The sequence below is a fragment of the Barbus barbus genome (genome assembly GCF_936440315.1).
Source record: "Barbus barbus genome assembly, chromosome: 16".
Classification (NCBI taxonomy): domain Eukaryota; kingdom Metazoa; phylum Chordata; class Actinopteri; order Cypriniformes; family Cyprinidae; genus Barbus; species Barbus barbus.
Window position 1 is genome coordinate 17,561,028 of NC_136744.1, and position 14,899 is coordinate 17,575,926.

The 14,899-nt window shown below is 37.7% G+C and overlaps 1 protein-coding gene across 1 annotated transcript in view; it reads right to left on the reverse strand.

The window, feature by feature from the left end:
* Positions 1–14,899, reverse strand: part of LOC306882739 (potassium voltage-gated channel subfamily KQT member 5-like) — a 121,224-nt gene that overhangs the window by 18,098 nt on the left and 88,227 nt on the right. The window contains exons 2-7 of the mRNA XM_079437591.1: positions 9,330–9,420; positions 6,577–6,703; positions 4,599–4,774; positions 3,685–3,810; positions 2,478–2,588; positions 1,520–1,615 (exon numbers count right to left, since the gene is read on the reverse strand). Of these exons, the coding sequence (XP_079293717.1) occupies positions 1,520–1,615; positions 2,478–2,588; positions 3,685–3,810; positions 4,599–4,774; positions 6,577–6,703; positions 9,330–9,420 (727 nt within the window). The remainder of the gene's footprint in view (positions 1–1,519; positions 1,616–2,477; positions 2,589–3,684; positions 3,811–4,598; positions 4,775–6,576; positions 6,704–9,329; positions 9,421–14,899) is intronic.

Below are 14,899 nucleotides of genomic sequence, written 5' to 3' on the forward strand. Positions count from 1 at the left end.
ATGCAGGAAAGAATCCAAACCCAGACATAGCTAAGAGTCATACTCCACAGATCCTAATTAAGATATATATATTCCTGGGTTATATAAAGACCTGAAGTGATTTAAGGGAGGTGAGAGAGCACAAATGATGAGAAATAATGCACCAATGCAGTCCCTGCTACATTACATCTTAAACAACACAGCATGGATAAAATACAGAGTTACTGGTAACAGTAATTAAAGCTGGATGGTTGGATGCCCGCTGAAAGGCCTTTGGAAAAAAGGAAAAAAATTAAAAACAGGGTTAAGACAGATCAGGAAGAGAGACAACATAAACATAAGGGCCGATGAATATATGAGACATTCTCAGTCTGCAATATCAGAAAACAACCTGGAGAAAGAAAAGGGGGTCATGGTGGTTAAAATAGTTGGGAAACTGCATGTGGGTTTTCAACAGCAGCCAAAAGGAAGTAACTCATTTCTATAATAATACAGGACCTCAATGTTTTGTATATGTGTGTTTGTGTGTGTGTGGACATTTTCCAGGAGTAAATCTGTTTCTTCTGCTAGAGGAGAGGGATGCACCGTCCATTAGGAAGAGCTATTGTCCTCAGAGAGGCCCTTGCTCAGAATTCCTTCCGTGGAAACACATCATAAATATCTGCAAGTGTTTCCTTTGGCTCTGACGGAAGATAATAGTCCTCATGTAATCAATACACATGGTATTGATAAAAAATATTTTACAATTAATAGTTAATAGTTAGTCAAAATGATCAATATTAATTATTAATTTTAAATAATAAAAATTAAAATATAAATGATTTATTTTAAATATTTAGTATCACAATTATTAAGATTATTATTCAGTTTAAACCACTGTTGTTTTAGTATCATTGAGATACTATTATAATTTTTTTATATATTGTGAATTAGATTTTATTTTCATATTTTCTTGATTTCATGTTAACCTTAGTTTTTGTCGAGCGTTTAGTCATTTTTATTAGTTTTTGTTGTATTTAAATGTGCATAGTGTTTTTTTTTTGTTTGAGTTATTTTAGTACAATAGGTAAAATGGGAAATGTTGAAGAAACTAGCTGAAATAAAATAAGCTTGCTTTTTTATATTTACATTTATTTCAAGTAACTTTCTACTTTTTTCTTTCTTTTTTTAGTTTCTGACTTATTTAACTATAATAACTCTAACTATAATTTAAAATGACACTATCAGGGAAGAGTGTCTGTCTTATAAATGTTCCATTATAAAACTGGCAGGTATGAAACTAATTTGATATTAAGATAGTAACTGTGTGCATTCTAAGTGTATATTTAAGTGAATTTGATCTTTGAGGATGAGAATCAGAACAGGGCAAATCATACATACAGAAGAAATGCTCAAGTTCTTCAGGTTCCTTAAAAACCACCAATTATGAAACATGAAGGGATTTGAGCATTAAGCATTCTTTGTTTTAATTATAATGAAGCAACATGTATTGAGTTCTGAATGTCTGACTGATCGAATTTTTGAGATAGGATGAGCTTACCTGTATGAGGCTGGCCGCTGGGTTTCTCCTCTTTTCAAAGTGCTTCTGTCTGTGCTGCTCTTGGACCTTCAGAGCAAAGCCAGAGCCAAGAATACCCTACACCCACATAAAGAACACAAACGCACCCTATTACTAAGGTTGAATCTGCTGATTTGGACTAAGAGAGACTGCGAGTGTGCAGGACACGTTTGTGAGCAGAGTTACAGAACACTTGACGAGAATGAGTCAGACTGGCCGCTGAGGGGATTTACAGCCACACATACTGTGCGTTCTCAAACACATCATAAAAATCATCACAGTACAAAATGGTTTTAGTGATTTCAGGTTTCATCCTAAAAGACCACAAATCTCCCATCTCTCGTAAGTGAGATCACTAAAGAAATCAGGATAAGAAGGCATAACCAAATGCTTTAACTTATATCTCATTTGTTCATCTGTCGTCATTTACTCACACTGCAGTTGTTCCAAAACTGTATGGGTTTCTTTCTTCTGCTAAACACAAAACATATTTTAAGGAACGTTAGGAGCAGCTGCTGGTCCCCATTGACTTCCATAGATATTTCCATACTATGAAAATTGTGATCATCTTTTTTTTTCCCTACTGTGTCGTATATGCAAGTGAAACAACTTATTGAATATAAATTGTAGGGCGGGACTTGATTTTTACAAAGAATTGTACATTGACTTCTTGGTGACTACAAATTTTTGCATACGTGACGTCAGAAGACTTGGAATTTAGTGCACGAGTCATGATTACTTCAAAAAAAGAAAGCAATCATCATCATGTTTGGGACAACATGAGGTTGAGTAAATGCAGACGGAATTTTCATTTTTGAGTATACTATAGCTTTAACTTCTGTTTTTATAAATCCATTGTTATGTAAAATAATATATAACCCAATCTATTCTAATGTCAGAATGCGAGTCATGCAGTACATATCAGGTTAGAGCTACTCACAGCAGGCAGAGCGAAGAACGAGATGCCCAGCAAAGCAAACCCTGCAGACAGAAGCCGGCCAGTCCAGGTCTGTGGAGTCTTATCGCCGTATCCAATGGTGGTGAGCGTGATCTGAAGAAAAATGTGAGAATATGAAGGGTCATATTCCTAAAGACTTCCCACAGACAGACAGCATTGAATTGTGTGTCTGGTTGCAGGACCGCAGTGTACTTCAAGACTCCACATATCACCTTCACTCATGTATGGAGGAGGAATAGTAACCTCTACACACTCACTGCATCTACATGATGGCCAAACATAGATCGAATCCTGGCCAGGGTGCATTGGAAAGTCAAAGGCCTCATAACATGCAGTCAATTCTGTCCATTTATGCCATGTTAAACACCCATAAACACCAATCTGCGTTTTAAAGTTACGGCCACACAGATGCACGGTATTATATCCACCTTTCAGCAAGAGAAATACTTTGGTGGCTCATCAAAAAAAAAAGGATCGGTCTAACTCGCACTCCTTTACACACTCATAAGTGAGCGATTTGGATTCTTGCAGGCAGGGGATACTTAAACAAAGGCCCGTCCAAAGCAAATTCAACACATCCAGTAAAAGTGAGTGATTTGTCAAATGCAAAGAGCACTGCGGGCTTTCACAGCGCTTTGAGGCAAAGACTAGGAGTGTGGGAGCTCACACACAAAGCCAGACTCCCGTTCTCCTGTTTTCCTCCACGGAAGCCTGCCTGTCAGCTCCAGACGCTGGCTTGGACTCAACCCAGTGTTAATACCGTGTGGCAGCATAATATTGGCCCACTGCTGGTTTGTCTCTGCATCTGAGCTCTACAGCAGAAGGCCATACCCTCAACTGACCTCACATCTCCTCGAAACAGCTCTGTTTGTGCTTGGTAGGAGCAGGAAATTACATGCATTGATTTGTTAAGTCAGCTGGTGAGGAACCATTACCAGTCCTGCTGTGTGTGCCACAACAACTAAACCCTGACAAGGCCTAGGGTTGTAACTCACTTATCGATTAATGCATGAAATACATGTGTATTATTGAGCATCCTAAAACCAGACAGTGGGGGACTGATTGATTGTATATAGATGTGAAAAAAGGGATTTAGTGTACATTTAAGGGAAAATGTGCACAAATACTGAAAGGCGTTGATGAAGAGCGAAAGGATGATGTTTAAGGAAAACATTTAAGGTAGACTTACCGTACCCCACCAAAGAGCATCGGCATAGGTGGCGAACTGTTTGTTAAACTCTTTCTCCACCAAGTAGACCAAGAATGATGAAAAGATCAGCACCAAGAAGCCAATGTACCAGGCGGTCACGAGCTCCTGAAACAAACATCACAATAAAAAACATCCAACAAATTAAAGTCATATCAAATAATATCAAACTTTCCTGTAGAAACAACAGCTTGGACCTGCCTAAGATGGCTTGTTGGTATCGTGCTGGTCTGTTGGCTGGTTTTATATGGGTTTTGGGCTCATGTCAACTGGTCACGCTGGGGGAAACCAGCATGGCCAGGATGTAAAACCAGCTAGACCAATAAAGATTTTTTTCTTTTTTCTATAAACCTGCGCTGGAACACTGTTTATTGTAAAAAGTGCTCTACAGATAAACTTATTTTGAATTACAATCTTAATAAAATGTTTTAGAATTTAAAAATGTTCTGCTTTCTTTCTGGTTGTCAGGTTGGAAATCAGCTGGCTAGGAGGAAAACCGGAGGGGCCAGGCTAGGAAACCAGGTAAACCAGACTAAACTAACAAAGACCAGCGAAACAAGCTGGTTTAAGATGTTTTTTTTTCAGTTTGATCAGGGATGTCAGGAAAATGTAAACGCTTAAGTCTGAAAGGAGATAGAAATAAGTAACTCTGCTATTATATCAACCACAATGATTCATTGCGGGGACCCCTAATCTCTCCACTAAATGGTGGGGAACTGAGGACTGAGGAAGCGTGTGGTTTGGCTGCAGCCCGTGGATGAAGTTTCAGTCCAAGCGGTGCTGGAAAAAGAGGTTGATTGTGGGGTCACATGTCTGCCTTGACATGAAATCTCACACGCAATGTCATGACCTGAGCTCATTTACTCATTTTTGCCTTTAAATAGTATTCATTATACCTTGCTGTGAGCGTAGACTACAGATCCAAGCAGTTTCCAGGTACCGCCTCGCCTGTCCATACGCACCATGCGCAGGATCTGCAAAAAACGCAAACTGCGAAGTGCAGACGTGGCAAAAATATTGCCCTGGCTACCAGCTGAAACCACTGCGATGGATGCAATGAGCACAATAATGTCTGAAACACAAACACAGGAAACAGGGATCATTTGTACATGTTTACAGAAAGAGAGCAATAGAAATACTTTGATTGTCTTATTAAAAATAATTATAGCAGTTGGCCATTTAGGAGATGGAATCAGTGACTCATAGTCCTCTTTATGTCCCAATATCAATATCACTTAACTAGGACTAAGACCACCCAGCCATATCAAGAGCACCGGAGCCAATCTACCTATAAACTAAGCTTGCTGTTGTTCTCTAAGACATCAGGAACAGAGATATTAAAAAAATAAAAAAATTGGCTGTTTCACTTGTCTGTTATGTCTTTCTCCCTGAGGTCAGAGACAGAGAGAGGGGCCAAGAGAGAGCAGAGAAGCCACAGCCTTACAGAACAGCATATCTAATCCTACGCTGCACACAGAAAAACCTCTCCAGCTCCCAGCGTTTCTTAACCAGGGATAATATTGTTCTTTACTCAAATCACCTCCGTCATATTTTCCTGCTGAATGTTACACTTGAGGTTTGAAATGAGAATGTTCTTGTGTCACCCATGCTGAGGGTGGCCTCCTAAAAGTCTGTTATTTGAAATTCGAATCCCACAATCTTTGAAGGTTGCTACAAGGTGAAAATGGAACATTGAAGAACATGAGCAGATGGAAATGAGGGCAGCAGATTTGTGGTACTTGTGAACAAAAGCTATACGACAAGATGGAAATCCAAAAATTGAAAGAGAAACTTTGAAAATCATGAAAGGCACAATTTTCTCTCTCTTTTTTTTTTCTCTCCCCCTTCTTTATTTTGCTGTAAAATTTGATTTGGAACAATGTGTGTTGTAAAAAAAAAGCTATTTTTAAATAAACTAAATGAACTAACAATCTTAATAAAAATGTGTTATAACCAAACTTTCAGCTCAAAGTTTTAAATATTTTATAATTGGCTTTCATATATGACAGTACTGACGGCATCTTGTTTAAAGCTACAGATCTCAGATTGTGTCCAATTTAAAACATTTTTATAAAGTTTGTTCAGTAAGATATATTAATATTGCTATTCATCAAGGATGCAATAAATTGCAGTAAAGACTTTTAGAATGTTACATAAATGTTATGTAATATCATATTTTAATGTTAATTATTAAAATAATTTTCTGAAGGACTGGAGTAATAACGCTGAAAATTCAGCTTTGCCATCACAGGACAACATTACATTTCTACATATATTAAAATAGATAACATTGTAAATTGTAATAATATAGCACAATATTGTTTTTATTGATAAGAGCCTTCTTTCAAATACCCAAATACAAATACAAATTTACAAATACCCAAACTTTTGAAACAGTAGTGTAAACACGTTGTTTTGGTGCAAAATTGGTGCAAATTGTTTCCTTTTTCTCTCCGTTTCATAATTCAGAGTTAGTCTCAGTGCTGGTGGGATGCTGATGGAACTCAGCCTCCTAATGAATGGAGATGAGGTTCAGTACATGACACACAACACACTGATATATTCACACTGGAGCCTGAATTACCCTCATACAACACAACACCACATACACCACGTGTAATAAATATAAATAGCACTGGTTAGTTATTGCCTGTAATCCCTCATTGGTTAGTTGTTGTCTGCTTTTCCTCATGAGGGAATTACAAGAGAACTCTCAGTCATTATGCATGTTTGAGTCAGTCATCGATTTGGGGCAGAGATGCTATCATTAGCCCATCGAGCATCCGTCAGCATCCACACGGACACAGCAGATCCATCACCCTTTACAAACACACATATGGAGAGCACACTCAAAGAACACGTTTTTTATCCTACCGATGATACAGAATGGTTTTCTTGCAAAGCGCAGTCGTCCTTGCCATCCCCTGTAACGACAGCAGCATCCAGCCGACCAGATGCGAATGATGTACTCCAGACCGAACACAACAATCATCACAAACTCCTGCAAAGCAAAAATACACACAAACACCTTTTATGACATCAGGTGCACCACTTAATATATGGAAACTAATTAAATCTCGGCAAAAAATGCTTATTGTTATTTCCTGTAAAGTTAGGCATGAATGTATTACATACGTATATACTTTAAATACTGTACACACACACACACACACCGATACCCCACAGGAGGCCTAGCTACTGTAACACAATTAACCTCTCAGCTAATCCATCATTGCCACATTCCTAGTGCCTGCTAATTGAAGTGTTAGATAAACCCCAGTTGAGTTCACAGAGGGTTTCACCTGAAAAAACATCTGTCTGCATGCATAGAGTTTATAACACAGCTCTGCTCCCAGAGAAACACCACACATTTACACTAAACTGCTCGCTGATTCTCATTGTGCTTACAATCTGGTCATCAGTTGAAACTGTCATGCTTTTGGATCACCTGGCACATATTCTTAAGTAGTGGGAAACAAAAAACAATAATAAACAAAAATAAACTGATAAGAAAGCAAGTGAGTCAGTCGATAAACAAATGAACAAATAAATAAATAAATGTTCAAAGATTTATTTGGACATGTTTCTTAAAATGCTTGAAATAATCTTAAATGAAATAATAAAAAAAAATTTATAAACAAAAATGAGCTTTGAAGAAGAAGTCTGACTTTAATATTGCCTGGTTTTTAAATGCTTTCATAAATAAATCTAATCTAATAAATAACTCTAATGGGTTGATAAATATTAATATTAAGGTTTATATATTTAGCAAAGCTATATTTAGTAATGTTTCTTTAATATATACTCTTTAATATTTATGTAAATATGAATAATACTCTTTTCATATAGTATATATATATATATATATATATATATATATATATATATATATATATATATATATATATATATATATATATATATATATATATATATATATATATATATATTCTTTATATACACTGAACAAAATTATAAACGCAACACTTTTGTTTTTGCCCCCATTTTTCATGAACTGAACTCAAAGATCTAAGACTTTTTCTACGTAAACAAAAGCCCTATTTCTCTCAAATATTGCTCACAAATCTGTCTAAATCTGTGTTAGTGAGCACTTCTCCTTTGCCGAGATAATCCATCCACCTCACAGGTGTGGCATATCAAGATGCTGATTAGCATGATTATTGCACAGGTGTGCCTTAGGCTGGCCACAATAAAAGGCAATATCTCACAATAAAATATTTGAGAGAAATAGGGCTTTTGTGTACATAGAAAAAGTCTTAGATCTTTGAGTTCAGCTCATGAAAAATGGGGCCAAAAACAAAAATGTTGCGTTTATAATTTTGTTCAGTGTAAATTCTTGAATTTGATTTTAGGTTAAGTGGCTTCTAGGTTGTGTTTCTTAATTAAATAAAAAGAGAAAATCAAATCAAATTTGTGTTATGAAAATTCTCTAATGGAATTCAATGTGAAATTGTTGCTGTTTTATAAACTAAATGACAGTTAATTTGTTGATGATGATGTTGATCTGCAGCTGTTGATGGACTAATCAACCTTTTCACGGGTCACATTTCACATTTACCCCATCTCTGAGGGGTAAGAGGCCTGAGATAGGCTTTTAAACTGTCTTGTCTTGATCCACTGTGACAGCCGAGCTGGGTTTCCCATGGCTTGACACAACACTGTTTGCTTATCCTGAGCACTATCTGATACTGGAGGCTGTGTAGGTCCTGCTTTCCCACCAGTGGGGTAGACGCCATCCTCTCCTGCTTTCAGGTCAGCTCAGCGTCTCTGAACGTCTCTCAATACAGCCTCTTTAACTGAAACAGGAACGCCTTGGCCCGCTCCACCAAGCGTCCGGTGGGACTGAGGTGCTCAATCACTAAGAGAGCCATGCTGCTTTCTGCAGTCACCTGAGAGGATCCCATCAGCCAGTAAAACATCTCAGTGAAAGAATGAAACCAGCCCAGCATAATACAACACGTATCAAATGGCTTAATCCAAGTGATTAATCCAAGGTCTTATAACGTTTTTGAAGGGATCTTTGAACACCAGATCAGAGAGAAACACTGAGACCTTGTTTTGTGACTTAAAGTCAACAACAAATCAAAATTTACCTTCGCTGACCCTACAACCCTGGTCTTAAAACCTGCAAGAATGATAACTATAACAATAACTTTCCAACACTATTATTCCTCTTTGCTGTTATCGTTATATTTGCAGTGTGGACTTCCAGCATAACAGCCTTTACATTAAATAATTGTAACAACGTAAAAGTCTTTACTGTCATTTTAAATAAATTTATCACACTGTCACCCAATAAAAGTATTAATTTCTTAAAAAAAAAAAAAAAAAAGAGTAGTGAAGAGTGGTGATTCTGACATGAAAGCCATGTAGGAAAATCTTAACCGATTTCCAAATTGTGATTTAGTAACGGTTTAAGCAAACTTTCCCCCCATACAATCAATTCTAGTTCCAAGCTACATTTTTATCATTTAATACTACATTTTATTAATAAATTCATAATTACAGAAGTAAAATGGGTTTGAACATAGCAATTCATATTAACTAAGTGTTTCATGTGATTTCAGGTATTTTGTTTCTACACACAGTAAGTTTGTGTCTCTCACCAGAATAAGCAGACAGTGATTGGAGAGGTCCATATGAGCAGGGATGGTGGAGAACACAGAGAGAACCAGACAGCCAAACACCAAAGTGAACCTGCCAGGGAACAAAAAAGGAAAAACATTAGTCATACAGCTGAAGTAACTGTATTCTGTTCTGTGTGACTTCACCTGAGCAACTGCGAGATGAAACTGAAGGTTTCTTTGTTCTGATGTGAAAGCACCTTAACAAATCTCAGGATGGATCCTGTGAAAGAACACCGACTGAATCTGAGAGCTTTCAGAGAGGCATTAGATCGCAATCGAATCCGGTGGTGCTTTTCTACAGCTCTTTTAGCAACTGACCAGTAAACATAACAGCTTTTGAAGTACCTGAATGACACACTCACATAAAGAACTTCCCTAACAAATCATCACTTTCAGCATCATTAAAGCTGCACAGTTTCACTAATGATGGATGTGTGTGTAACTGCACACACCACACACCCTCTGGCTTCTCTGAGAGCTATTTACAGGAACATGCAGTACATGCTTTCTCCTGCTGTCCCTCTTGTGCAGTATGCCGTATCTGTCCCGTTTTCTCTATCTCACTTTTGCTTTCACCCTGTATAAACAGGCCATTAAGAACATTGGCCTGAGGTGGAGAACAGAGATGGACTCTTCATTTTCAGAAACAGATGCAGCTGTGCGAGACGTGCAGCCGTATGCTGTCTGAGTGAACTAGCAGACATCACGGTGTCTTCCAGCAACTGCTGTCCTTATGTTTCCTGTAAATACATTGTGTCTGGGAGCCTGTTTTTTACATCCAGCACTGTCTTCTGTATTTTACCTTTAGCCTCCACCTCAGTCTTAATCGAAAGAAACCATATTCTGTAATTTTGTATATCATTATTTCTTTCCCATCTCAGGTCTACTAATAATTGGTTTCCTGCACCATAACTGCTATATGTGCTATATAACAGCACTTTCTATTCAGTAAATCTGACTAAATGATTTGAACAGTTCATATGCTACACTGGAAACGAGTTCCAATCCATGTAGATTTTTGAATTTGAAATTTATGCAAATTATATTTGAAATGGGCATTTGCGACATCTACATGCACACTACCATTCAAAAGTTTGAGGTAAATATATATGTCAAAGGTGAAAGTTTTCAACATTGTTGAGCTTTGATAATAAGAAATGTTTATTGAGCAGCAAATCATTTTAGAATAAATTCTGAAGGATCATGTAACACTGAAGACTGAAGTAAAGACTGCTGAAAATTCAGCTTTGCTATAACAGGCATAAATTGCATTTTAAAATATATTATAATAGAATAAGTATTATTTTAAATGATTTCAATAATATTTCACAATATTACTGTATTAACTGTATTTTTGATCAAATAAATTTTGCCTTGGTAAGAGACTTCATTAAGAGACTTCTTTCAAAAACTTTAAACAAAAAACACAGTACCTAAATTTCTGAAGGGCCTTGGAGTTTTTTAATTTTTTATTTGAATTTAAATGTAAGTAAATTAGATTTGACAGCTCAGTTATGACTGGCAGTCCTCTGTTAGTTTATACTATTGTTTATCAGTTTCTGAATACAACGATTCATTCCCGAATGACCAATCTAGCTGTACACTTTCATTTCTAAAGAGCAAGGCAGGTCTTGTTGTCCATGATACGTCCATATTAATGAATGAAAAGACTCAAGTCTTAAAAGATAATTCTATAATTATAAATGCAACAACACAACTGCTGAAAGGCCTAACTGAGCATCATACTTGACAGATGAAGAGTAAAGAGTTTGGGAGGTGTTTATTTACTAGTTGTGTATCTGTCTGTGATCAATGACAAACTAGTTGTGGCATTTGTGTGTTAACAGCTGTTATCACAGTCATGCTGACAGCCCTCACCTGTTCCTCTGTCTTTCTTTCTCTTTTTGTCAGTGAGACACAGTCTGTCTAACCTACTCCTCACCCTTTTAGTGCTTGGCTAACACATGCACACCCACACAAACCAGACTCTTTGAGTTAGTGTGAGGGCTTCTGTGAATCTCATAACACTCCATAGTATTACGATCCCCAAAGACTGGATCGTGACAGAGTTTATGAGTCATTGCAGGATATATCGCTTTCCATATCCTGGTGGTAATAGCAGACCACAACCCTTACGCTCAAACTGGTGTCGTGCTATTCAACTAGAACATGTTTATAACATTTAAACATGCATAGGGACAAATGCACACACACAATGTGCCTAAGAAAAGGGCTTCTGCTACAGTCATTACTGTATCCCAATAGACACGCAAAATAGTAGCAGCGATTCAAAACACATTCAGACCAACAGTGAAAATGCATCTATTTTGCACTCCTTTTTAATGTAATATTTGTTTTCATGACTAATTATATTATCAGCACAAATATTTGAGCAAAATGTGAAAATGTACATGATTTTTATAATTACATTTCTTATTTGGTTTGACCCATTTTGCTTTAATAACAGCAATACTCAAGTTTCATCACCTCCTCAACTTAGTGCACTGTGCTTCAATTGAGCCAAGAAAATTTGCTTACATAAATAAAAATGTCAAAGCGTTCAAGTATAAATGAAAGCAATCACAGACTTTTGCATTACACGTGCAGCCAGACACATTTTTCAGAGTTATTTGAGAGATCTCTCACAGTCAGATGTGGGGGGAAATGAAAATACTGGACCAGGAAGAAATTACTTTTTTTGAACAAACAGCTGCAGGTACCAGCACTCTGCTAAACGCTCGGTCCAGACAATGTGTCATTTAGCATTCAGAGCCGTGTGGTCACAGCGCCAGGCTCCCACAGACCCAGACATCTGAGCTTTCAAAGATCTCAACCCCAGGGACCTCTTTCCACCAGCAAGACAAAACACAGCACCACCTACCAATTCAGCAGCCTGTGCGTGTAAATGTATGAGAGAGTGTCTGTATGCAAATGTCAGCTTGTTGTTTTGTCGTATGGCTGCTTTGCAATGCAACAGAGTGAGAAAAAGAGGGAGAGAAAGGTTACAGTAGCAAATAGTGGGCTGCACACCTGTTTCTGTTTGCGTCTGTGTGAAACTGTCTGAGTTTGTGTTGTTTCGTTTGCCGTTTTGACTTGACTTTGAGAAGCATTCAGACAGACAAAGATGACATGCTCGTATTTGGAATTTCAAATATTTCTCCATGAGCCAGGCCACCTGCAGTGTGTATGATAAAACATGACACGGTAGAGGGAGATGTTGCTGTCTACCACACCAAAAAACACACACGATCAACCTATGTGAAGAATAGCATTTAATAAGCCTGTTGATGAAAGCAACTAGGAAGAATTAAAAGACATGACAAGGATAGAAGAGGAGATTAGAACAGGCAAGAAGACAAGAAAAGTCTCTGCATTCGTGACAAGATGAACACGATAATTCATTTTGCATTGGACTAATATAAACTATAGCATGTGTAATCCAGCATCCACAATACAATACAGCCTGATGAGAGATGAGAGTAGAAAAAAGAGAAGTGAGATGAGATTAGCTGAGAAGATGGCATGAGATGAGATGCAAGAAGAGAAAATAATAGAAAATGTGAGAAGATGCAAAATGCAAGAGAAAATGAAGAACAGAAGACATGAGGAGATGCAAGAAGAAAAGGCACAAAGAGAAGATGCAAAAACAGAAAACGTGAGATGTAAATAGATGAAAGATGCATGAAGTGAAGATGAAAAATATGAATAGAGAAGATGCAAGAAGATGTGAGAAGATACAAGAAGATGTGAGAAGATGCAAGAAGAGAAGAGAAGATGCAAGAAGAGAAGAGAAGAGAAGATGCAAGAAGAGAAGAGAAGAGAAGATGCAAGAAGAGAAGATGCAAGAAGAGAAGAGAAGATGCAAGAAGAGAAGAGAAGATGCAAGAAGAGAAGATGCAAGAAGAGAAGATGCAAGAAGAGAAGATGCAAGAAGAGAAGAGAAGAGAAGATGCAAGAAGAGAAGAGAAGATGCAAGAAGAGAAGAGAAGATGCAAGAAGAGAAGAGAAGAGAAGAGAAGAGAAGAGAAGAGAAGAGAAGAGAAGAGAAGAGAAGAGAAGAGAAGAGAAGAGAAGAGAAGAGAAGAGAAGAGGATTGCGTTGGGATGTTTCTGTGTTTCAGACAGTTGGCTGGTTTAGAGTTCAGTCTTTGCTTCTCTGACAAGATGAATAAGATTTATTTTCCATTGGATTAATATTAAATATAGCATGAGTAATCCAGCATCCACAACACCATACAGCCTGAGTTATAATGGCTGCTCTGTGAATTATTGAATAGCTTGTACAAATAGCCTGTGGACATCTGGCTCTGATTTGGCTTGAGCCTCTAATGGTTCTCCTCCGTCTGAACAGGAAGGTCTGGACACTGGCTGCTGTTTCCACTGCAGCTGGAACAGAGCAAAAACAGAACTCCGACCTCTGACCAGAGCTTCACACAGGCCCAGGGTTAATGACAGCAATAACACACAATCAGGAGGTGGCACTGAATGTCCCTGTGTAGCCCTGACATCATGAAAGCCACTGGCTATTGATTGATGCCTCCACAATCAAATGGGCTTTTCAAAGATTACACAGAGGTCTGAATGTTATCATTTGCAAGCAAGACAGCGATTTCATAGTCTAATGATTGAGATTCAGTCAGGTATTTCAGTGATTCTTGGAGTAACAACACTTTAAAGAAACAGCTGAAATCATTACAGTAACAGAGAGTGAATTCTCTTTCACAAGGAGGAGTTTGACTGACAAAACTGAAACAGCTAGCGTCCTTGATGTTTGCAGCGATTGACAGTGAATTACTTCTTAATCACAAATCCAGAGTTCAAGTGTATGAAAGTAAGAAAGAATGATGGATCAGCAGCAGACAGAGCGAAGGGAAAATGCTTGTATTACTTGCACTCCAGATGCTGAATATGTGTGAGAGTATGCGCTCGTATTTATTTGATAGCTGGACACTGACTCTATGATCAGTCATTATTAGTGTTACTCTGTGCTAAATTAAAGATGTTTTTTTCAGTCTGCTGCGTTCCTGAGCATTCCTCTGGCTGGCTGAACGCAGGCCTGTCATGAATAATTAGGGCTATCATCTAACACTGCATGTTGCTGTTCCAGGTCCAGTGAAGCCAGTCATGAGAACAAAACCTTGCCATAAAGTCCAGCTGAAGCAGCTAGTCAAAACTGACCATTACTACATCGTGTTCAACCACACGATTCCCTTAAAAACTGACACAGCTTAATTTTGTTATCTCAACCCGATGCTGAACCGCTTCCTCTGAAATCTCTCAAAACTTGCACAATAGCATACAAGCCACAAACAATTCAGAGAGCAATTAGATTTCTTTTCTTGACGGAAACAGTGCTTGCAACTGCAACACGTCTTGTTTTCTGTCAGCTGCTCAGAAGAGTTTGTACAATCACTGTACCATTCAAGACCAATCACAATTCAGTATGCAAATACAGTAGATGTACGACAGAAGACCAAAGCACAATTTAACAAACAGTACAATGACCTCATCACTCTTGTTTCTTGATTGCTGAACATTCTATTCTATTCT